This window comes from Somniosus microcephalus, chromosome 6 (genome assembly GCF_052327205.1).
Source record: "Somniosus microcephalus isolate GS21.2 chromosome 6, FLI_Smic_1.0, whole genome shotgun sequence".
In the NCBI taxonomy this organism is placed as follows: domain Eukaryota; kingdom Metazoa; phylum Chordata; class Chondrichthyes; order Squaliformes; family Somniosidae; genus Somniosus; species Somniosus microcephalus.
In genome coordinates, this window is record NC_140992.1 from 126,151,904 (window position 1) to 126,174,981 (window position 23,078).

Genomic DNA, 23,078 nt, shown 5'->3' on the forward strand with positions numbered 1-23,078 from the left:
GGAAAAATTCACATCTGTAATTTTCCCTAAAACGCCAGCACTGGGTAAATCCACACTGCACCTGGTTTTACTTCTGAGTTTAAACACTGAATTTGGAATGCTCTGGAGTTTGACACATGTTGGGATTAAACAAGTCATAGAATCATAGATTTACAGCAAAGAAGGAGGCCATTTGGCCCAACATACCTGCACTGGCTCTTTGGAAAAGATATCCAATTTGTCCCACTCCCCGCCCCACTCATTTCTCAAAGTGTAGTGTATGTAACCGTCTACCTTTAAGAGACTATTGTATGTAACCGTTCACCTTTAAGAGAACTATTTTAGGTGTGGCACTACTTGTTTGGCTTCTGTATACGGTAATACCGACGGTGACCACACCGGTATATAAGTGCTGTGGCATGATTTATAGGGCAGATTCGCCCTGACCTTCGAATAGTAAAGTCCTGTTGTATGTTACTCCTGAAGTCTGTGTCGTAATTAACTGCACAACCCACAGACTTTACAGTGGCGACGAGTCCGATCGTACCCTGCGGCAACAATATTTTCAAGCAACGAAAGAGCGTCGAAAAGAGGCAACCGCCCTCGTCATTCGGCTGGGAGAAAACTCAAGGCTGCAGCAATAGAAAGGAGGAAGACTTTAGCGACAAAAACTTCCATCAGCAACAGGCACTGACTGTCCCTTCTGCCACGGTGACTGTGAGTAAGGGAAAGTGAAAAGAATAGCCGGAGGATAAGGGCTGGGCACTCGACCACGGTCGAGGGGGAAAAGGAGCCGGACAAAAAGTCGGGTCCAACGGCGTCGTGAGAGACCGCGACCGGCGGGAAAAGCCGGGCGGTGACCGAAGCCACGAAGCGCTGCGACCGGGAGCGTAGGCGCGGGAAGAGAGAAACTCAGCCGCAGCCGGGGAGAGAAGCACCGGACTGCGAGAGGGCTGGGAGGCGCAATTGGGGTCCGAGCGAGCGGGAGAGGCAGAGCCGACCAAGAGAGACTGCGCGAGAGCCAGTCCAGCGGCTGAACTGTCCTCCGTCAACGGGGTGTAACCAGCGCCGGTAGAGCCGAGCGAGCGGGAGAGAGGCAGAGCCGAGCAAGGGGAACTGTGCGAGAGCCAGTCCAGCGGCTGAACTGTCCTCCGTCAACGGGGTGTACCCAGCGCCGGTAGAGCCGAGCGAGCGGGAGAGAGACAGAGCCGAGCAAGGGGAACTGTGCGAGAGCCAGCCCAGCGGCTGAACCTGTTCGCCGTCAACAGGGTACCCAGAGCCGGTCGCCCTGCCATAAAATTAAAAAAAAAAAGGGAAAGCCTTGAAGCCGACGCGCAGGCTGTGAACCTGAAAGCCAGCGGCCGTCGCCCGTGGGGAAAGTGTACCCCTCCCGCCAGGGAAGGAACGCGGGAAGCCGCCATTAGGTGGGGAAGAAGACAGAAGCGGGAAACCGCCATTGAAGTGGGCGGGGAGAGAAGATAAGAGCGGGAAACCGCCATTTTCGCGGGAAAACCGCCATCTTAGAAAAAAAAAGAAATAATAATTTAAAGAAATACTTGTGTTGTTCCCAAAGAGAGGACGATGCCTAAGCGTGGTAACATCAACGATTTTAATTCCGAGGTAGAAGACTGGGCCACGTACGTGGAACGCATTGAGATCTATTGTGAGGCCAATAAAATAGAAGAAGATGACAAAGCTATAACCTTGCTGAACTCGATGGGCGCAAAGACATACGGGCTCTTGAAGCATCTACTAGCACCAGCTAAACCGGCGGATCAGACTTTCGATGATATTGTGGCTGTCCTGAAGGACCACTTGAACCCTACACCGTTGATGTTGGCGGAACGATTCAAATTCTATGCGAGAACGCAACGGAAAGACGAAAGCAACGCAGAATACTTGGTCGAACTGCGTAGACTAGCGAAATACTGCCAGTTTGGAGGGAATCTGACAGAGGCATTGCGAGACAAGTTCGTGTGTGGGTTGGCAAAGGAAGGAACGCAAAAGCGACTACTCGAAGAGAACGACCTTACACTTGACAGGGCTGTCCTTATTGCAGCATCGCACGAAGCCGCAGCGAAGGGAACTGCGGAAATGCAGCTAAAGACAGCAGCACTAAGTATGGATCAAATTACCTCGACAACAACAAAATGCTATCGTTGTGGGAAGACAACACACGACCAGAACCAATGCTGGTTTAAGAACCAGGAATGTAGGAAATGTGGCAAACTGGGTCACATAGCTAAGGTATGCCGGTCAGGGAAGAAGACCAACAACCAAAGGACCAACAACCAAAGGAAGCCATCACAGGAAAAGTACAACAAGGTACACAAGGTGGCTGAGAAGAGTTCAGACGAACAGAATTCAGACTCAGACCCAAACGGCCAGGAGCTGGGTAGTCTGAGAATTCACAATGTGAGTAAGGAAGCTGACCTAGAAACTATCTGGGTCATGCTAAAAATAGCTGGAATCCAAGTAAAAATGGAGTTGGACACTGGATCAGCTCTATCAGTCATAAATCGAAGGGATTACCACCGGCTATTCTCACATATACCCTTAAGAGATACCAAGTTCGTATTGCAGACATACACGGGGCATAAAGTATACCCCATGGGAAAGATAAGAGTCAAAGTGAGAGATAGGGGTAAAGAACACCCAAGAATGAACTTATACGTACTACATGAGGGAGGACCACCACTTCTAGGACGGGAGTGGATCAAGAAAATAGACATGGAATGGCACTATCTAAAAGCCATAACGAGTGAGGACTCGGTGCAGACAATCAGCTCAGATTCTGAAACGGATGACAATAAGACCAACCCAAATATGAAAGACAAGGCTGAAATGGACTTGCCGACGAAGGTTGGAAAAACGAAGGCATGCATAAAGGCTTATGCTCCAGAGAAGAACAAAGTTTCAGAACAGAACTCCACCGAACAACGACAACCTAGTTCGACAGAAAATTCTGAGCCTGTTCAAGTTACGGACATATCCATGACGGAAGAACACCGAGCTCGGACTCAAACTTATTTCAAATTACGACAACAATTAGAACAATTGAGTTACCGTCTCGTACAAGAGATGAAAACAATGAAAAAGTTCTATGACACCGAATGGGAGAATCTGGAAAGACAACAGAAGCAGCTAGCTCAAGCAGAGAGCGACCATAGAGCCATCGTGACCAATTACCGATCACATCTCCCTTATGCTGTTCAGGAGTTAGAATATTTGCAGGAAGAAGCAAATGAAGAGGAATCTTCAGGAAGCCAGGATTTTATTCCAGTTCTTCTCTACGACTCCTTACAAGCAGAGTGTGAGAAGTTGAAAGAACAGTATGAACAGGCCCAGGCTACAATTCTGGAAGGGGTTAACTCGGCAACCTCCGAAAAGCTAGTTTCAGTGGAAGCATATGAGCAACTGAAGGTTGAACATGAGCAAGAAGTCCAAAGGCTGCAGGAAATTCTTGATGAGCTCAAGGCCAAGACAGACTCATCGGTAGAAGTTCCATCCATAGATGAGAAATTAGAGGTGAAAGACATGGCAGAACCTAAAAGACAAGATGTACAAGAACTCATAAAAATATTAAAGGAAACCCAAGACAAATATGGGGCGGCAATGACCGAGATTCAACAACTTGAAGAACAGATTCAACTGGGAATCCGTTCAGTGGAAGAAAAGGGAACTGTAAGAAACACAGAGACTGTAAGAATGGCCTCTGAACATGAGCTAGAGAGCATCAAGGCGCAACTTCTCCGAGCGCTGGAAGCCAAAGTACAAGAGGAAAAGAAGGTGAAAGCATTGGAGGAAAAGGTGGATGAAATGGAGAAGACTCTGACCCACAGTGTTCCCGTGGAAGAGTTAACGGTCAGCCAACTCCTTCATATGCTGAAGGACAAGACTCTACAATGGGAACAATCTGAACACGAGCTTCAATCTTCAAAGGGAAGGAGTTCGGAGTTCTCAAAAGTTATGGAAATAGCTGAGGTTGCAACACAGATTTTACAGGGATGCCAAAAGTACGCTGAATCACGTCAATGTGAACAGCAGAATGTTGAAACAGCTGCTCCAGTAGAAGGATTGAATAGCCTGATCAATCAATCCCCGAGGGAAGGGGAAGTATTGAAATCACAAACGAGGTCATTAGTGAAGGATTTGCAGGAAACCCAGGAAGAGCGGGATGAATATGAACGCATGAAGAAGTCTCTTCAGGAAAGATGTCTAGGGAGGAAACAACAGTTGGCTAACGTCCAGTTGGGTACGGAAGAAGTAGCAGGCCCTCTCGCTAGACTAGCTCAGGACGACACCGAATATTACCATGACCTGTTGAGTGACACTGAATATTACGAGGATCTGGTCTGCCCAGCTTGTGATGAAAACTCCCAAAGTGCAGAAATCAGGATGAAGCACTTAAAGTCTAAGGAACATAGAGAGATGGTGGCGCTACAGCTGGCACCTGATAAGGGAGCCCCGAGAGTCTCCAAGAAGCAGAAAAGAAAAAGAAGCAGAAGATGATAACCATCAAAATCATTATCACTCCTACCAGATCATGCACGTGGGCCCTACAAAGGGAGATAAATCAGTTGGAAAGTAAGGAAAATTACCAAGGCAATACAGCTGTTTGTAAAAGTCAGCATTGCTGGTTCAGCAGGACGGGAGTTCAAGCTGTTACGTCAAGGGGAAGACTAGTGGAGGAGTCACGCTAGCAATGTGAACCGGCTACACCACAGCGATGTTGTTCGGACCGAGTCAAGACTAGAGACTGAATCTATACACTGTTCCCACAGAGACTGAACCTGTGAACTGTTTCCCACAGAGACTATATCTGTAAATTGTTTACCTAAAGTTGAATATATGTATGTTAATGAGAAATAGTATGTTGTAAGCTAAAAAGGGAGGATTGTAGTGTATGTAACCGTCTACCTTTAAGAGACTATTGTATGTAACCGTTCACCTTTAAGAGAACTATTTTAGGTGTGGCACTACTTGTTTGGCTTCTCTATACGGTAATACCGACGGTGACCACACCGGTATATAAGTGCTGTGGCATGATTTATAGGGCAGATTCGCCCTGACCTTCGAATAGTAAAGTCCTGTTGTATGTTACTCCTGAAGTCTGTGTCGTAATTAACTGCACAACCCACAGACTTTACACAAAGCCTTGCAAATTTTTCCTGTTCAACTATATATATAATTCCTCCTGCAATTTGGTATATTGGCAAATATGATGAATGCACATCAAATGTGTAGATATTTTAATGGAGAATGAGTTTTCTGTCACTACAGGATGGTTTACAGAGAGTGAAGTGTGCAGGTAAATTCAATGATCCACCACTACCTCCATTGTGCCTTACTTGAAGAAAGCTGTGGTCAGGGACAGGGCTAATCCTCTGACCCATGTTCCCTTTGAATGAGGTTCAACACTGGAAGCATGGGATCACTGACTTTGCCCTTTAGTTACTGCTACTGCCTGAACATTAATATTGCCCACTAGTGATAAACAGGCCTAGTAATACCTGACACTGTATATAATACCGGTGGGCAAGAGAGTCATGGGCATCTGATCCAGATAAAATGCAGGCTAGATAAAGCAAAAGCAACCAATTTGAAGAACATCTTCCTCTTTGTTTGACATGAAGACACACACCTAGAGTCCTGTCCTCAGGAGGGATGTGGCAAGATCTGCTGTTACTCATAATAGGGCTCAGAGGCCACTTGTGGGAAACAACCATCTCACCCGTGGCACTCGGCAGTCCTGCTGCCCCATGTGTCTCTGGGCATCAATTCACAACCTGCTAGTTCTGCCATATTGTTGCAATGGCTAAGTGCAAAGTGGTTTATCTGGCAGATGCCAGGCAAACCCAGAGCAGAGTCATACAATCCACAAAAGAACATAAGAGTGCTCAAAGAAGGTGAGAGAGAAGACCCAATGCGCCACTGACTACTATCCAACTGCTTTTTGAATGCTCCAATGTCTTTGCGCCTACAACCTCACCTGGAGGATTATTAGAAACATTTATTACCCTTTGAAGAAAGAAATTTCCCAATACCCGTCTAAAATTGCCAGAGATTTAAATTTATCTCCTCTGGTGCTCCTAACCTAATTGACCTTGAAGTAATATTCTGGTTTTATCTTTTCTGTACCATTTAGTATTTTATATACTTTGATAAGGTCCCCTCTTAATCTTTGATTTCACTGGTGGGCGGATCGCTAACCAGAGAACACAGATTTAAGGTAATTGGCAAAAGAACCAGATGGGAGATGAGGAAAAATGTTTTTTTACACAGCGAGCTGTTATGATCTGGAATGCACTGCCTGATAGGGTGGTGGAAGCAGAGTCAATCACAGCTTTCAAAAGGAAACATTTGCTGGGCTATGGGGAAAGAGAGGGGGAGTGCGATTGATTGGATAGCTTTGTCAAAGAGCCGGCACAGGCACGGTGGACTGAATGGCCTCCTACTGCGCGGTATGAATCAATGATTAATCCCTGTGTAGAAATAGAATATGCAGTAATGCAGTAAAAGTGCGTTAAGTACTTGTACGCGAACTTGGCCAACTGGAAGTTGGTTTTTTAAAACATTTTCCCGGACTGTAGTAAGACAGAAATCTGCTGGGAAATATCTGCTAAAAATGCCATTGTCTTTCTAAACAGGTCCCAGTTACATAAATCAACTGAGCTGCAGTGTCTTTACATAAAAATTAGGATGATTCTTAGAGGTTAATTAAATAAAGATGAAATCTGAAGTCTAAGATGGAATTAATCTTAGATCATAAGAACATAAGACGTAGGAGCAGGAGTAGGTCATTTGGCCCCGCGAGCCTGCTCCACCATTCAATAAGATCTTGGCCTCAACCCCACTTCCCTGCCCGCTCCCCATAACCATTGACTCCCTTACCATTCAAAAATCTCTCTATCTCCACCTTAAATATATTCAATGACCCAGCCTCCACAGCTCTCTGGGGAACAGAATTCCAAAGATTCACGACCATCTGAGAGAAGAAATTCCTCCTCATTTCTGTTTTAAATGGGTGCCCCCTTATTCTGAAATTATGCCCCCTAGTTCTAGATTCCCCCACGAGGGGAAACATCCTCTCTGCATCTACCCTGTGATACGCTTATCAATTACTTCATAAAAGGTGATGAGTCGAAGAAGAGATGATGAGTCGAAAGAAGAGATGAATAAGGCTTTTATTAGCTAAGAAGAGACCATGCTTCTTCGTGAGTGACTGAACAAGTCTGAACGAAACCCACACAGTGGTGGGTGGAGTCAGCTGAGGCATGCCTCCATACACAGCGCCACCCAGAGGTGGCAATATACAATACAGTGGTTTACCACATTCACCCCTTGTTTAATGTGAAGTCCGGCGGGGTGAAGGGTACTACAAGTTAAGTCTATCAGGAGGCCTTGTCTGACGTCCTGATCGTCGTGGTGGCGGCGGTGGTGTTGCAGCATCCGACGTCGAGTCTGGTGTCTGGGTGGTTGGCGAAGATTCCTGGGGCTTTGGCATGCCGTCTGCAGGGGTTGGGTTGGGAGGGGTGGTGGGGGATAACAGTGGTAAGGGGGATAACAGTGGTAAGGGGGATAACGGTGGTAATTCAGGGGTACCCGAGGGTGCGAGATCTCGTATGGAGACCGTGTCCTCCCGCCCGTCTGGGTATGTCACCCAGGCATACTGGGGGTTGGCGTGTAGGAGGTGCACCCGCTCGACCAGGGGGTCCATTTTATGCGTCCTCACGTGCCTCCGCAGTAGGACGGGCCCAGGAGAAGTCAACCATGCCGGTAGCGAGGTTCCCGATGTAGACTTCCGGGGGAAAACGAACATTTTCTCATGAGGGGTCGCATTAGTGGCAGTACAAAGCAGTGACCGAATGGAGTGAAGCGCTGCAGGGAGGACCTCCTGCCAGCGGGAGGTCGGAAGGCCCTTAGATTTTAGTGCTAAGAGGACTGCCTTCCAAACCGTCGCGTTCTCCCTTTCCACCTGGCCGTTCCCCCGGGGGTTGTAACTGGTGGTCCTGCTCGTGGCGATACCTCTTGTTAGCAGGTACTGCCGAAGTTCGTCGCTCATGAACGATGAGCCCCTGTCGCTATGTATATAGCTGGGGAACCCGAACAGAGCGAAGATGTCATTCAGACACTTGATGACCGTGGTACTGGTCATGTCTGGGCAAGGGATGGCAAAGGGGAAACGGGAGTACTCATCAACTATGTTGAGGAAGTACACATTGCGGTCAGCGGAGGGGAGGGGCCCTTTAAAATCGACGCTCAGGCGTTCGAAGGGGCGGGTGGCCTTGATCAGGCTTGCTCTGTCCGGCCTATAGAAGTGCGGTTTGCACTCGGCGCAGATTTGGCAGCTCTTGGTCATGGTCCTGACCTCCTCGATGGAGTAGGGCAGGTTACGGGATTTGATAAAATGGAAAAACCTGGTGACCCCCGGGTGGCAGAGGTCATTGTGGAGGGACTGCAGCCTATCACTCTGCGCGTTGGCGCATGTACCACGTGATAGGGCATCTGGGGGCTCATTGAGTTTCCCTGGCCGATACAAGATATCATAATTGTAGGTGGAGAGTTCGATTCTCCACCTCAAGATCTTGTCGTTCTTGATTTTACCCCTCTGCTTATTATTAAACATAAAAGCTACTGAACGCTGGTCAGTGAGCAGGGTAAATCGTTTCCCGGCCAGGTAATGCCTCCAGTGACGCACCGCTTCTACAATAGCCTGGGCCTCCTTTTCGACGGAGGAGTGTCTCGTCTCGGGGCCCTGGAGGGTCCTTGAGAAAAAGGCCACGGGTCTGCCCGCCTGGTTAAGGGTCGCGGCTAGGGCGAAGTCGGAGGCATCGCTCTCCACTTGGAAGGGGATGGACTCATCCACCGCGTGCATTGCGGCCTTCGCGATATCGTTCTTGATAAGAGTGAAGGCTGCACACGCCTCTGGTGTCAGGGGGAAGGAGGTGGCTTTGATGAGGGGCCTGGCTTTGTCTGCATAGAGGGGCACCCACTGGGCGTAGTAGGAGAAAAACCCCAGGCATCTCTTCAGTGCTTTTTGGCAGTGGGGAAGGGGTAGTTCCATTAGGGGGCGCATTCTGTCGGGGTCGGGCCCGATGACTCCGTTCTCCACCACGCAGCCGAGGATGGCCAGGCGCTTGGTGTGAAACATACATTTTTCCTTATTGTACGTTAGGTTCAGCCGTTGGGCCGTACGGAGGAAATTTGCTAGATTAACGTCGTGGTCCTGCTGGTCGTGGCCGCAGATGGTGACGTTATCCAAATAGGGGAAGGTTGCCCGCAGCGCGTTCTGGTCAACCATTCGGTCCATCTCCCTTTGGAAGACCGAAACCCCATTGGTGACGCCGAAGGGGACCCTAAGGAAGTGGTAGAGGCGGCCGTTTGCCTCGAAGGCAGTATACTGGCGGTCCTCATGGCGGATGGGCAGCTGGTGGTACGCTGACTTAAGGTCGATGGTGGAGAATACTTTGTATTGCGCAATCTGATTGACCATATCAGATATGCGAGGGAGGGGGTACGCGTCCAGCTGGGTGTACCGGTTTATGGTTTGGCTGTAGTCGATTACCATGCGGCGTTTTGCAGTGGTTTTAACGACTACAACCTGGGCTCGCCAGGGGCTAGTGCTACCTTCGATAATGCCCTCCTTCAAGAGCCGCTCCACCTCAGAGCTGATAAAAGCTCTGTCCCCGGCACTGTACCGCCTGCTTTTGGTAGCGATGGGTTTACAGTCGCGGGTGAGGTTAGCGAACAGGGGAGGGGGGGGGACTTTTAATGTGGAAAGGCTGCAGGTGGTTTGCAGCGGGCGATTTAAAAGTTGTTGGTTGCAGACTGTGAGTGGGGGGAGGGGTCCACCGTATGCTAGTGTGACACTCTTAAGGTGGCACTGAAAATCCAACCCTAGCAGGACGGCAGCGCAAAGACGGGGCAGGACTAGCAGTTTAAATTTTTGATATTCAGTGCCCCCTACTGACAGGGTCACCACACAGTAGCCGCTGATGTCCATTGACTGGGACTTGGACGCCATAGAAATGCGATGGTGCGTTGGCAGAATCGTGAGGGAGTGGCTACGTACCGTGTCGGGGTGGACGAAACTCTCTGTGCTCCCGCTGTCGATCAGGCAACTGGTGGCGCGGCCGTTTACCGCGATATCCATCATGGAGCTGGATAGATGGTGAGGGTGGCCTTGATCCAGCGTCACGGAGGCCAGTATGTGGCTTAGTGAGTCACTATAGTCATCCGCCGAGACGGTGGTCGGTTCCGGTGACGAAATGGCGGTTGAGTGCGTTGGATACGATGGCGGCGGATGCCATGCGGCCGGGGGTACACAAAATGGCGGATAAGATGGCTGCTCCCACGGCCCGCACGCTGCGCTGCTGGCTGGCTTCCCCTTGCAGGCGTTAGCGTAATGGCCTTTCTTCCCGCAGCCCGAGCAGGTAGCTGTCTTAGCTGGGCAGTGCGCTCTGGGATGTTTTAACTGGCCACAGAAATAGCATTTTTGGGCCTGGTTACTGGGCATCGAAGCAGTTCTTACCGGAGGCTGCTGTCTCGGTTGGGTCGCTGCAGCGGTTGGTGCCGGGGGCGGCGGTCCCGTGTCCCACGGTTTCGATTGCCATGTCTCGGCGCCGTTACGGGGGTATGCCTCGAGGTTTCGGTGGGCCTCCTCTAACGAGAGCGCAAGGGCAATGGCCGTCTTCAGGTCGGGTTCCTTGCTTTCTAGCAGTCTCTGCCGGGTGTGGTCTGACTGGAGGCCCCTGACGAAGGCATCACAGGCGAGTCCCTGCGCGTGCTCCACAGCCGTTACCGCTTTACAATCGCAGTCTCTGCAGAGTGCCAGTAGCGCCCGTGCAAATGCCCCTACCGATTCTCCCGGTTGCTGCCTGCGGGATCCCAAGAGGTGTCGGGCGTAAATTGTGTTCACTGGGCGCGTATATTGCCCTTTTAGTAGCTCGAGGGCCGCCACGTACGTATTAGAGTCCCGGATTAGCATATATACTTGATGGCTCACCTGGGCGGTCAAAATTTTCAGTTTGTGATCCTCCTCTGTAACCTGTGAGATTGCGAGGAAGGATTCAAAGCAGCTCAGCCAGTGTTCAAACTTGGCTGATGCACCCACATCTTGAGGGTCGAGGTCCAGGCGTGGTGGTCTGAGGGCTCTCAGCAATGTCTGCTGTATCCGTTGCTGTTGTTGCTCCTCAGGTGTCGCCATTTAACTTTTAGCTAATAAAATTGATACGCTTATCAATTACTTCATAAAAGGTGATGAGTCGAAGAAGAGATGATGAGTCGAAAGAAGAGATGAATAAGGCTTTTATTAGCTAAGAAGAGACCATGCTTCTTCGTGAGTGACTGAACAAGTCTGAACGAAACCCACACAGTGGTGGGTGGAGTCAGCTGAGGCATGCCTCCATACACAGCGCCACCCAGAGGTGGCAATATACAATACAGTGGTTTACCACATTCTGTCAAGCCCCCTCAGAATGGGGGCTGTTCAGAGAAGGTTCACGAGGTTGATTCCGGAGATGAAGGGGTTGTCTTATGAAGAAAGGTTGAGCAGGTTGGGCCTATACTCATTGGAGTTTAGAAGAATGAGAGGTGATCTTATGGGGGAGAAATTCGGTGGAGCCGCAAACGGGGCGCCCAGCTTGCCTGGGCGCCGGAATTACCGCTGCGATCGGATCAGTTGTGACCACCGGAAATTCATCTTGGACGCCCCAAGAGGGACGCGGGGCGCTGCTCGAGGCGCCCCGCGTCCCTCTTAGGGCGCTGAAACTGATTATCGCAGCGCAAAGTGCTGCAGCGCCACACACCGCGGCACGGCGCGCTGCAGTACTGCAGGCCTTCCTCCGCTTCTTAAGGGGGAGGGGCCTGCACCAGCGCGATGAGCGATCGCGAGTGCTGGCAAAAGAGCCCGGCACCGAGGAGAAGTGCCGGGCTCTCGGGACACAGCCGGCACTGCCCGGGGGGGATCAGGAGGCCGGGGACGGAGGTGCTGGCAGGCGGCCACCGGATAAAATGGCCGCCCCGCGCCTCCACCTTAATTTGCGCCACTGCCGCCACAGGTAGGCCCTGTGAACTGGGCGCGATTTGCGAATGGCGCTACAGAGGCGGGCGCTACCAAATATCGCGATCGGGGCGGTAGCGGGGCGCTGCACACACCGATGATGTCATCGGTGGCGGCGCAGCGCAACAGGCTAACGCCGCCATTAGCGCCCCGCTAAATATCACGGGAGGCGTGGCCAGTGGCGCTAAAGCCACTGAGTGCCCTCTGTAGGTGCTAACTGGTGGCGCAGCCCACTGAATTTCTAGGCCATAAGATTTTGAAGGGGCTTGACAGGATAGATGCAGAAAGGATGTTTTTCCTCATGGGGCAATCTAGAACTAGGGGGCATAATTTCAGAATAAGGGGGCACCCATTTAAATCAGAAATGAGGAGAAATTTCTTCTCTCAGATGGTCGTGAATCTTTGGAATTCTCTACCCCAGAGAGCTGTGGAGGCTGGGTCATTGAATATATTTAAGGTGGAAATAGACAGATTTTTCAAAGGTAAGGGAGTCAAGTGTTATGGGGAGCGGGCAGGGAAGTGGAGTTGAGGCTAAGATCAGATCAGCCATGATCTTATTGAATGGCGGAGCAGGCTCGAGTGGCCAAATGACCTACTCCTGCTCCTACGTCTTATGTTCTTATGTAGAATCTTATACGTTTCAATAAGATCCCCTCTCATTCTTCTAAACTCCAATGAGTATTGGCCCAACCTGCTCAACCTTTCTTCATAAGACAACCTCCTCATCTCCAGAATCAACCTCGTGAACCTTCTCTGAAATGCCTCCAATACAAGTATATCCTTCCTTAAAAAAGGAGACCTAAACTGTACGCAGTACTCCAGGTGTGGTCTCACCAACGCCCTGTACAGTTGTAACAGGACTTCCCTAATTTTATACTCCACTCCCTTTGCAATAAAGGCCAACATTCCATTTACCTTCCTAATTACTTGACGTGCCTGCATGCTAACTTTTTGTGATTCATGTACAACGATCCCCAGATCCCTCTGTACCTCAGCATTTTGTAATCTCTCCCCATTTAAATAATAATTTGCTTTTTTATTTTTCCTACCAAAGTGGACAACCTCACATTTTCCCACATTATACTCCATCTGCCAGATTTTTGCCCACCCACTTAGCCTATCTGTATCCCTTTGGAGATTATTTGCGTCCTCCACATAATTTGCTTTCCCACCTATCTTTGTATCATAAGCAAATTTGGCTACATTACACTCGGTCCCTTCATCCAAGTCATTAATATAGATTATATAAATAGTTGAGGCCCCAGCACTGATCCCTGCAGCACCCCACTAGTTACAGTTTGCCAATTGAAAATGACCCATTTATCCCGACTCTCTGTTTTCTGTTAGTTAGCCAATTCTTTATCCATGCTAATATATTACCTCCAACCCCGTGAGCTCTTATCTTGTGCAGTAACCTTTTATGTGGCACCTTATCGAATGCCTTCTGGAAATCCAAATACACGACATCTACTGGTTCCCCTTTATCCACCCTGCTCGTTACATCCTCAAAGAACTCCAGCAAATTTGTCAAACATGATTTCCCTTTCATAAACCATGCTGACTCTGCTTGACTATATTATGAATTTCTAAATGTCCTGCTACCACTTCCTTAATGATGGACTCCAGCATTTTCCCAATGACAGATGTTAGGCTAACTGGTCAATAGTTGCCTGCTTTCTGTCTCCCTCCTTTCTTAAATAGGGGCATTACATTTGCGGTTTTCCAGTCCACTGGGACCTCTCCAGGATCCAGGGAATTTTGGTAGATTACAACCAATGCATCCACTATCTCTGCAGCCACCTCTTTTAAGACACTAAGATGCAGGCCATCAGGTCCAGGGGACTTGTCCACCTTTAGTCCCATTAGTTTGCCTAGTACTTTTTCCCTAGTGATAGTGATTGTTTTAAGTTCCACCCCCCCACCCCAATAGCCCCTTGATTATCCATTATTAGGATGCTTTTAGTGTCTTCTACCGTGAAGACTGATACAAAATATTTGTTCAATGTATATAGATGGAAGTAATTTAAAGGAATTGAATAAATATACAAAATCCCATGAAAATCTTCACGTTTCTCACTCAAGAAATAGGGTTTCAATATTTTACATTATCTCCATGACATGTTTAGTTTCTTCTACAAGGTTTGCATTCCACATCTACAATGCTGGTCAGGGCTTCTGAGACCTCCATTTTGAAAATGTAGTTTCAGGACTCCTGAGGCACTGGTGAGACTTGTAATCAAAATGGAGGTTAAGAATTACCCAATAACATTTTGACAATCTTGTAAACCAACTGAAGCTTCAATAGTGATTTAAATAATTCATTCTAAAACAAGTATAATATTTTTATCGATGCTTTTGTTCCTTCAAAGGTTACAAATGGTTTCTGTCATCAGTTGGTTACAATTGTTGAGACCGTGGTTGCCTACATATACCTCTGTGGTCTTTGAGCGTTTACCTGCTTTTTAATATTTTTTACATGAGGTAACTTTGTTCTACAGGACCAGGAATAGGGCTAACGGCTTAGGAGAAGCAGAATGTTGACATCATTGTTGGTCCATGTGGGAATTAATGCAATAAAAATAAGCATTATCTCAATTGACATTAACTGTTTTTCTAACTCCAAGCTACAACTTTCAGAACATCCCTGCCCTTGGCAAGGGTTTGACTTACATTGAATCAAATGCTCCCCTAATAAGGCATAACCCACTGAATTGGTTAGTTTTGAGAAAATCTACTACAATAGTTATAGGAGAAGGTCACAGAAGGTTTATACAGTACTTACATATAGCTTGTTGACTTGTAAACTATTTTCAACCGAAAAATCAACAGTAAATAACAATAAAAATCTCTCTATATTTAAACCTAGTTTGGAAAAGTACCTTCAATGAAAAAGACTACGGAAGGTACCTTCTGGGGGACAACAAGAAAGTCCGAACTTTCATTTGATTGCATCAGCTCTAGAATAATGGTACAAATTTAAACCTTTCTTAACATCTTTCCTTTAACTGTTAAACAGGCATTATTTCATTGTTAAACAAAAAGCAGCATAATTTCCTTCAATCGACTTTCACCAACATCATTTGTCAGTGTAAAAAGGCAGATCATTTTCTAAAAGTCTATTAAATGACTGGAAAGTTAAAGGGAGATTCTCGAAGGCTTCAATTTTGACTTGAAAGTCAATTGGATTAATGAACATTCTTGTCTAATTATTAATCTATTACATTTTAAAACTCATTTGCTGTTCTTGGGCGGCTTATTGGCCATCGCGACACTGGTTACTTAAAACTGCTAACTAACATGGACTAAATCATTGGGCCTAAGTCACAGTCACAGGTAAACTGAATTTTAAAAAAGTTGTAGAAGCAATCGCTTTGAGTGGCAGCCATTTTACAAGGGTTTATAGTTTACTTAAGGACAGTAACTAAAAGAGTACAATATTTAGTTGCCCTTTTACTTAAACTTTCAACAATTAAATATCCAAGGGTTAAGGAAACACAATTCTACTGTAATTATTAAGAATAAAGCACCTACAAGATAAGCCGAGCATGGTCTCAAACATTCGGCAGTCGAAGACACCAGTACTGCTCTGGGCACAGCTTTTCCACAGATTCTCATACAGCCTGGAGCTTGTGATCACACTCCCATAAACAGTGGAAATCTTCCAGTAATTGTTCGCCAACGTGGATCCAGTAAGCATCCACCCTGCCAGCCCCAACAGGAACCCGGTAATCTCAATAGCTGCTGCCATAGTCAATCTTAGTAATGCAGTCTTGTCCCACGGTGAAAGTCGCAAGAAAAAGATCTCCCCTTGTCACGAGCTTGAGCACTGGTAAACCTCTCGCTTCAGGTTCAGATACTCTATCCCTCTCTATCACTCTGTGCGCTTCATAAAGGCAACCCAACCTTCGCTCTCTTGCTCAAAGACCATAAAATGATAAGGTGGCACGTAAACGGCAATAACTGGGTGTGACCTTGGGTGGATGTGTTAATTACTAAGGGATGGAGTTTCTTGGTCAAGATGGTATCGATCCTACCATTATGTAAAAAAAAATCAGCAAAATGAGTGGTGCAACTGGTGACTTATTCCTACTTGTGTATATTACACAGACCGTTATTGACTGCAACATGGTGCAATAAACTCTTTACAGGAAGAAAATATTTGAATTGCCATTCAGTTGAAGCAACGAGCCATGGGTTAGCACAGTTTAAGCATTTGGTTGAAACATTGCCTTGACTTTTAAATGAGATCTTTGCTACTCTTCAGCAATTTTGTGCAATAAACAGAAACACAAATGTTGCGTATTGATTCGATCGCAGCTTCATATTTTCGAGAGAATCTCTTTGCTTTCATTAGTTTCAGTGCTTTACAATCCTTGAGTCATACAGTTAAGTTCAGTTAATGTTTGACAAGATATTGATCTGCAGTATGAATACCACACGGGACTTTCAGTGAAACTCGACATTGAGAATGATACTACAGGGTGAGGAGATGATTCACTTTGGGAAAGGATTTATTATCAAAATGCACAAATGTTGAATCAAAATATATATTTTGAACCTAAATCTATGTTGCAATGATTGGTAATCAGTAGGTGTATTTTAAAAATAGCACAGAAAAAAGTTGGGAAAGACCTTGTCAAAGGTGTAATGACTGAAAGTCTAATGTTATGGAGATTGGGTGGAGCAGTAGATTCAAATGTTAGGTCTTACTCTATGGAATCGGAGTTTGAATCCAGTTCCCAATGGGGAGAGTGAAAGCTTTCTTTCTAAAACAGACTGGCAATCTCCTCTGTCTGATGAGCATGGGTAGACCCAGTCCCACCTGAGTGAAAAGTTAATAAATTGTAGTCTCTCTCACAAAGGGCTTTAGAATAGTTGATACAGGAAGTGGCAATGTTACCTTGTAGTAATGGAGTGTTTGTTGAAGTTAGGGTTAAGGCAAATTGTTGGGGCAAAGCAAAAGAGGTTTAACTTCATCTAACCTAGGAGTGCTTGATGCTGACACAGGGTGGCAAAATGGGAAAAAAAGATATAATTCTCCAGAATTGTTATTCCTCAACTGGATGAACCTCAAATAATTTCCCCTTCAAATAACAGATAAAAGTATAAGGAGGGAGGTCCCCCAGTGGGTGAATACATTGTATGTTGTGGTATGGAGACATAACAATCGGAAGGTCCCATGTTTAACCTAGTCTGTAGTGAGTTTCCTGATTTTAGCTGGAGCAGTCATGGGGGACATTGCAATTGTCCTCAGCACTCCTGGCTAGAGTGCCCTTGATTGCTATCCAGTGAGCCCTTCTGGAATGTGTGTGTATGTTTGAACATTGGGTGAGATAGCATCAGGCTTGGTCAAATAGTCTGCCGACACGCACTGCCGAGACTCACTTGGACAAGATACTGGAGGGTGGTCGATAACCATGGAACTGGAGCCTTGCAAAAATCATACACCTTAAAGAAAGAAGGGAAGAAACTCAGAAATAATAGAAGGAGGAACTAATGGTAGAATTCCATCTTTAATACAGATGTGATACCAAACTAAGGTGGACCAGTGAATGTAAGAGATCAGCTGGGTTTGTCCTCTTGCTCCGAGACAGGTGATGTGGTCTGAGACTGCCATTATAAGTGAGTCCACTTCTCTCCTGGCTGTGCTCTGTGTTGCCAGAGTACAATTGGATTGCTCAATATGCCTTTAAAGGTGTTCCACTTGCCCTTCAGTGAAGTGTTGTTGAACAACCCTTCCCTCCTGTCCCAAAAATCAGTTTGCTTAAGCAGTTCCCTCATTTGAAGTTAGCCCCTTTAAAATGATTTATACCTGGCTTCCGGACTTCAGTATTTCTGAGTTCCAGGGCATATTATTCTGCAGTTGCTATCCCCCAAGGGTGCACAAATTCCATTTCCTGTGTGCGATCTGAGTCACTTGCTATTACCAAGTCAAGATGTGCACTGCTGCTTATGGCTCCCCTGATGCACTGTTTTCACTTTCCACTTCAGGATCCTTTGTTCTGAAGACAAAGTCAGGAATTCAGGTTGGTAATGGTAATGAATGACTGCTTCATGGCCCAGTGCGTCAGGGAAGCTGCAAGAAGCAGTGACTATCTTGGCTTGGTAAGAGCAAATGACCCAGACAGGATGCAGGAAATGGAACTCATGGCACCTTTGGAGTTAGCAAACGCAGGACGGTTTCATTCGATGTGCTCTGCGATTCTGAAATTCTGACTAGAAGCCAGGAAAGGGGGCAACAAAGGAAATGAGGGAACTCCTTAAGTAAGCTGATTTTGGGAACGGGGGTGGAGGGTTGTTCAGAAGCTCAATGCAAACGTAAAATTTGCGGATGATACCAAACTAAAAGGGGGGGGTCCATTGAATCTGAGGAGTCAGCTCAGGAATTACAACATGAGTTAGATCTAAGTGGATGGAACAACAGCAGAGGAAATTTAGTTGGGAGAAGTGTAAAGTCCTGCACAAAAGGAGGAAAAGTGGGTGACATAGGCACTCGATGACTAGTGTTGAAATAACTACGGGTGAAGTTGAAGGAGATCTAGAGATTTAAGTAGACTCAACCCTCAAAATGTACAACCATCGCAGAAGAGCAATCAACAAAGCAAATAGAATGCTGAACTATGCAGCCAACACAGTTGAGTACAATCGAAGGAAGTCATATGAAACTGCATTCGGAGACTCTGGGGGAAAAATTCAGTTGGTTAGTGCCTCCTGTTAGCGCCAGCAGCTGGAGCTAATGGGGCACTGATGCAGTAGTGCTGGGGCGAGGCGAATCCAGCAACGCACAGCAAATCCGGACCCCCCCTCCATTGTGCTGCCGGTATGAGTTATCACCAGGGACTTCAATGCCAGGCAGATCGTGACATCAGTAAGGGGTGCCCGAACTGCAAAATTCATTTTCGCCACCTACCTTAGTGCCTTGACCAGACAACGACAGGGGGAGGAGGTGTCAAGCAGGCCGAAGCCGGCTCCAGGGATGTTATTTAAAGGGATCATGAGAAATGAGTCGCAGCTGTCAGGTTAGTGGAGTTTCAGTCCTTTCTTGTCAGTTTGACATTGTGCAACAGTTTAATTCAGGAATTTAAAAGTTCTTTTTTATCAGGATTGTTGCGGTAACTAAAAAGTAGCTATATTTATTCTTAAAAAATTTCAAACTGCTACACTTGGTTTCATTAATGGGGGCTGTACTGGCAGTCGACCCCGCCCTCACGGATCTATGGTGGAGGGAGCGCAGGCAGCGAGAAAGACTGGAACATGTGCCCAGAGGGAGGAGGCGGGCCATCAGGGCTCTCAACAGGATGCCTTACCCTCCGAGGATATTCCAAGAGCACTTCTCCTACCTCCAATTAAGCGAGGAGCAGTGCAGTAGGAGGCTCCGCTTCACCAAGGAGGTGGTCACAGAACTCTTGCCAGCTCCTGAAGCCAGACCTCCAACCTCAGATCACGGCAACCACGTCTCTCTCAGTTGCTGTCAAGGTCACCATCGTCCTCAATGTCTTCGCCAGAAGATCATTCCAGTCTGCAACAGGAGACATAGCTAACATCTCACAGTTCGCTATCCATCGCTGCATCCAGGAGGTCACAGAGGCTCTCTACAGTAGGCGAAGGGAGTACATTTCCTTCCCCATCACCGGAGAGAAGCAGGACAAGCATGCATGTGGCTTTACCAGGATAGCAGGCTTCCACAAGGTGCAGGGCACCATTGACTGCACTCATGTGGCTTTGCAGGCACCGCATAACAATCCTGAGATCTTCCGTTACTGCAAAGGCTACCACTCACTTAATGTGTAGTTGGTGTGCGACCACAGACAGCAAATCCTCAACGTGAATGCCCTCTATCCTAGCAGCAGCCACGATGCCTTCATCCTGCGCCAGACTGGTGTGCCAACACTCTTCCAACCACCACGTCAAGCTCAACATCCCTGGCTGGCTGCTCGGAGACAAGGGCTATTTGTTCTCCACCTGGCTCATGACTCCCCTCCGCAACCCCAACACTCCTGTCCAATACTCATATAATGACAGCCATGCTGCCACCAGGAACATCATCAAGCAAACCATCGGAGTGCTCAAGCAACAGTCCCGCTGCCTTGACTGCTCGGCTGAGCGGGTGTCCCATTTCATGGTGGTCTGCTACATGCTCCACAATTTGGCCATCATGAGGGCCTAGCCCTTGCCACCAGGGACTGCGGGATCACCTCAGGAGGAGGAAAAGGGCGAGAAGGAGGAGGACGAGGAAGAAGAGGAAGACGAGAAGGACGAGGAGGAGGAGGAGGAACAGGAGCGAGGGAGGAGGCAGCCACTCAATTGGCCTTCTGGAAGGGCGATCCATGATCGCCTCATCAGACCGCGGTTCCAATAAATTATACCCCAGATCCCCATTGCGCACCACATCCCCATCATTCCATCCCTGTCGCACGCCATATCACAGCGCAAAGCTGAAATGCGAGAAACCACAAAAGAATCCAAACTGAATTAATAAATGTATCAATAATCAGTGAACATATATTTACAACAACAACATGAACCATTCACCCTTGTACAATCCCTTAGTGCCTCTAGTTACTGTGCCTTTGCTTACTCTAGTGCTCCTACAAAGTGTTGGCCAGTGGCTGCAGCAGGGCTGGTGGAAGGCTGCTGAGTGTCCATGCAGGAGACTTCAGATGGCCTTGCAGGATGCTCTAAAACAGCTCTGGGCCTGGAAGGCCCGGCTGTAGACTGCACCACCTCAGCATGGGCGGCAGCAGTCTGGGCTGGCTGGATGATAGGCAGCGAAATGGGCAATGGCGGAGTGGCAGTGGTGGGAGCAGGAATGCTGTCTGCCTGAGAGAGGACAGCAGATTCCTGCTCCACTGACTCACTGCCACTCCCCCAGGAAAGCACCTCAGCATCACTACCAATCTGTTGGAGCACAGATTGCTAGCCTGCTGCGACACCGTGAAAGCCCCAGTTGACGGTGGTAGACCCAGCCACGATGGCAGCAGTCAGAGCTTGCGTGCCATCAGGTTGAGACTGCATGAGAGCAGTCTGAGATTGAAAGGCACCAAGCATAGACTGCATTACAGCACTAAGATGTTGTGTCGCTTCTGCCTGTGCTGCAATGGAAGCTGCCAGATTGCCCATCACATGTGGCATCAGGTCTGGGTCGCCACGGTGTCTCTGGGAGTCCACCATACTTTGCAGACTGGAAATGATGGGCTCCATGGTGTGCGCAGAGCCTTGTGCAATGTTGGAGGCGGACTCATTCACACTCCTTATCATTGCTGAGAGGCTCTTGGGCACCCTTGCCATTGCACCTATCATCTCCGTGTGCATGCCCATCTCCCTTCTTCTAAACACCTCCCCATCGACGTCCTCATCTGAGTCCTGTGCAGCAAAACTCATGCGCGAAATCACCTTCCGGGGAGCTGGTCCCCGAGCTACCCTTTCCCTCTGGCCTTGCTGCAGCCCACTTGTCCCCAGTGCCACATCCTGTGCCAATCCCACTGCTATACTAGCCTCTAAAGAATGTGTAGTGCCAGTATCTGAGCTGGTGCCTGTGGGTGAGACATGCAGTGACACGGTGTGTTCTTCCTCCTCCTCTTCACCCGCCTCACTCTCAGCGGTGCCCTCAGGGACAGTCTGCTCAGGTGCTTGCTCATTATCTGAAAGCAAAAGGGCACAAGACTCGGGTTAAGGTGAGGGGAGGGAGCAGGAAGGGAGAAATACATGCATACAGCATGATTAGCTGGAAAGTGAGAAACGCTTGCGTGGTGAGTGGGATGTGGGATGTGAGAAGAAGGAGTAGGGATGAACATCCTGTTGTTGTCCCCAAGGAAGTCAATGTTGCCAGTGGCCACAGTGTCCACCACCAGGCGCCCAATAATCCGCAGCACTCTTTCCTCCAGCGCAGACACTGGTTGGGTGTCAGCTTGTCCCCCGCCTGTGCACTCCTGATCCCTCCTGTTATGAGCCACCTTGGACTGCAAGGGAAAGGAAAGTGTGTGAGTATGGAGCAACGTGTTTGGGTGATGTGCCTGCCATAGTTGAATAGCTGTCATTGTGTGCAAGGTGTGAGATGTGGGTGTAAGTGTTGGTAGGTATAGATTGTTGGTGGGTGAGTGCTGGGTTTGTGGTGCTTTGGGCAGTGTGTGAAGACTGTGGTTCAGATGGTGGTATGTAGCATTTGTTGAAGCATTCACTCACTCTGACCACCGGAGTGAGGTCATTAAATTTCTTCCTGCACTGTGTGTGGGTCCTGGGGGCCACATAACTGCCCGAGACATGCTGGACTACCTCCCTCCACATGGTGCAGAAGACTTGCGGCGAGGGCCTCCTGCAACTTGCTGGGTAGAGCACTGCCCTCCTTCTCTCCACAGCGAACACCAACGCCTTCAATGGTTGATCGCAGAATCTGCGGGCCCTCTCCCTGGGGCATGGATCTGCCATCAATACAGCTGCTTGAGTCATCCGGCTCCTTCTACTTGACCAGCTGCTGCTTGCTCAGCCAGCTGCGCAGCCAGTAATGCTGAGAATGAGGTTCTGCAGCATCAATGAACCTCCCCTTTAAGAACTGGGAAAAGCCTGTGGCAATGATGACTTGCGATTAGACTGCACCTGATATTGCTTCACCTTTTGCATGTAACACCAATGAGCTTGGCCTAGAAATTCACTGGCCTTAGCGCCGCTTTTGAGGCGCTAGAGGGCCTAGCGCCGAAGTTATGGCCAGTTTAGAAATTGACAGGGGCCCTAAATCGGCGTTAGGCCGGTAGCGCTGCGCCGGCACCGATGACGTCATCGGTGTGCGCAGCGTCCCGGTTGCCATGGTAACCCGCCCAAACTCGGAAATTGAGTTGCGGCCGCCTCGCCCGTGGCAGCCGCAAGCAACGTTCTGGCAGAGGTGCCTTACAGAACTTTGCGCCGGCGCATTAAAGGCCCCGCGGCGGGCGGCCGCTTTCCCGCCGGCCGCCTGGCCGCAGCTCCCTCCCCGGACTTCCCCCCCCTCCCCCCCCCGGAACAGAAGCAAGCCCGGCACTTGTCCGAGGTGCCGGGCTCATTT

At 48.4% G+C, this 23,078-nt stretch overlaps 1 protein-coding gene across 2 annotated transcripts in view; it reads right to left on the reverse strand.

Moving 5' to 3' along the window:
- LOC147116061 (claudin-15-like) overlaps positions 1–23,078 on the reverse strand; it is a 102,045-nt gene that overhangs the window by 18,512 nt on the left and 60,455 nt on the right. The window contains exon 1 of one of the 2 annotated variants that reach the window (XM_085990770.1): positions 15,575–16,014. The exons of the other annotated variant lie outside the window; for it this stretch is intronic. Within the exon in view, the coding sequence (XP_085846896.1) occupies positions 15,575–15,791 (217 nt within the window). The 5' untranslated portion in view covers positions 15,792–16,014. Of the gene's footprint in view, positions 1–15,574; positions 16,015–23,078 lie in introns of those variants that run through there. 2 annotated transcript variants of the gene reach the window in all.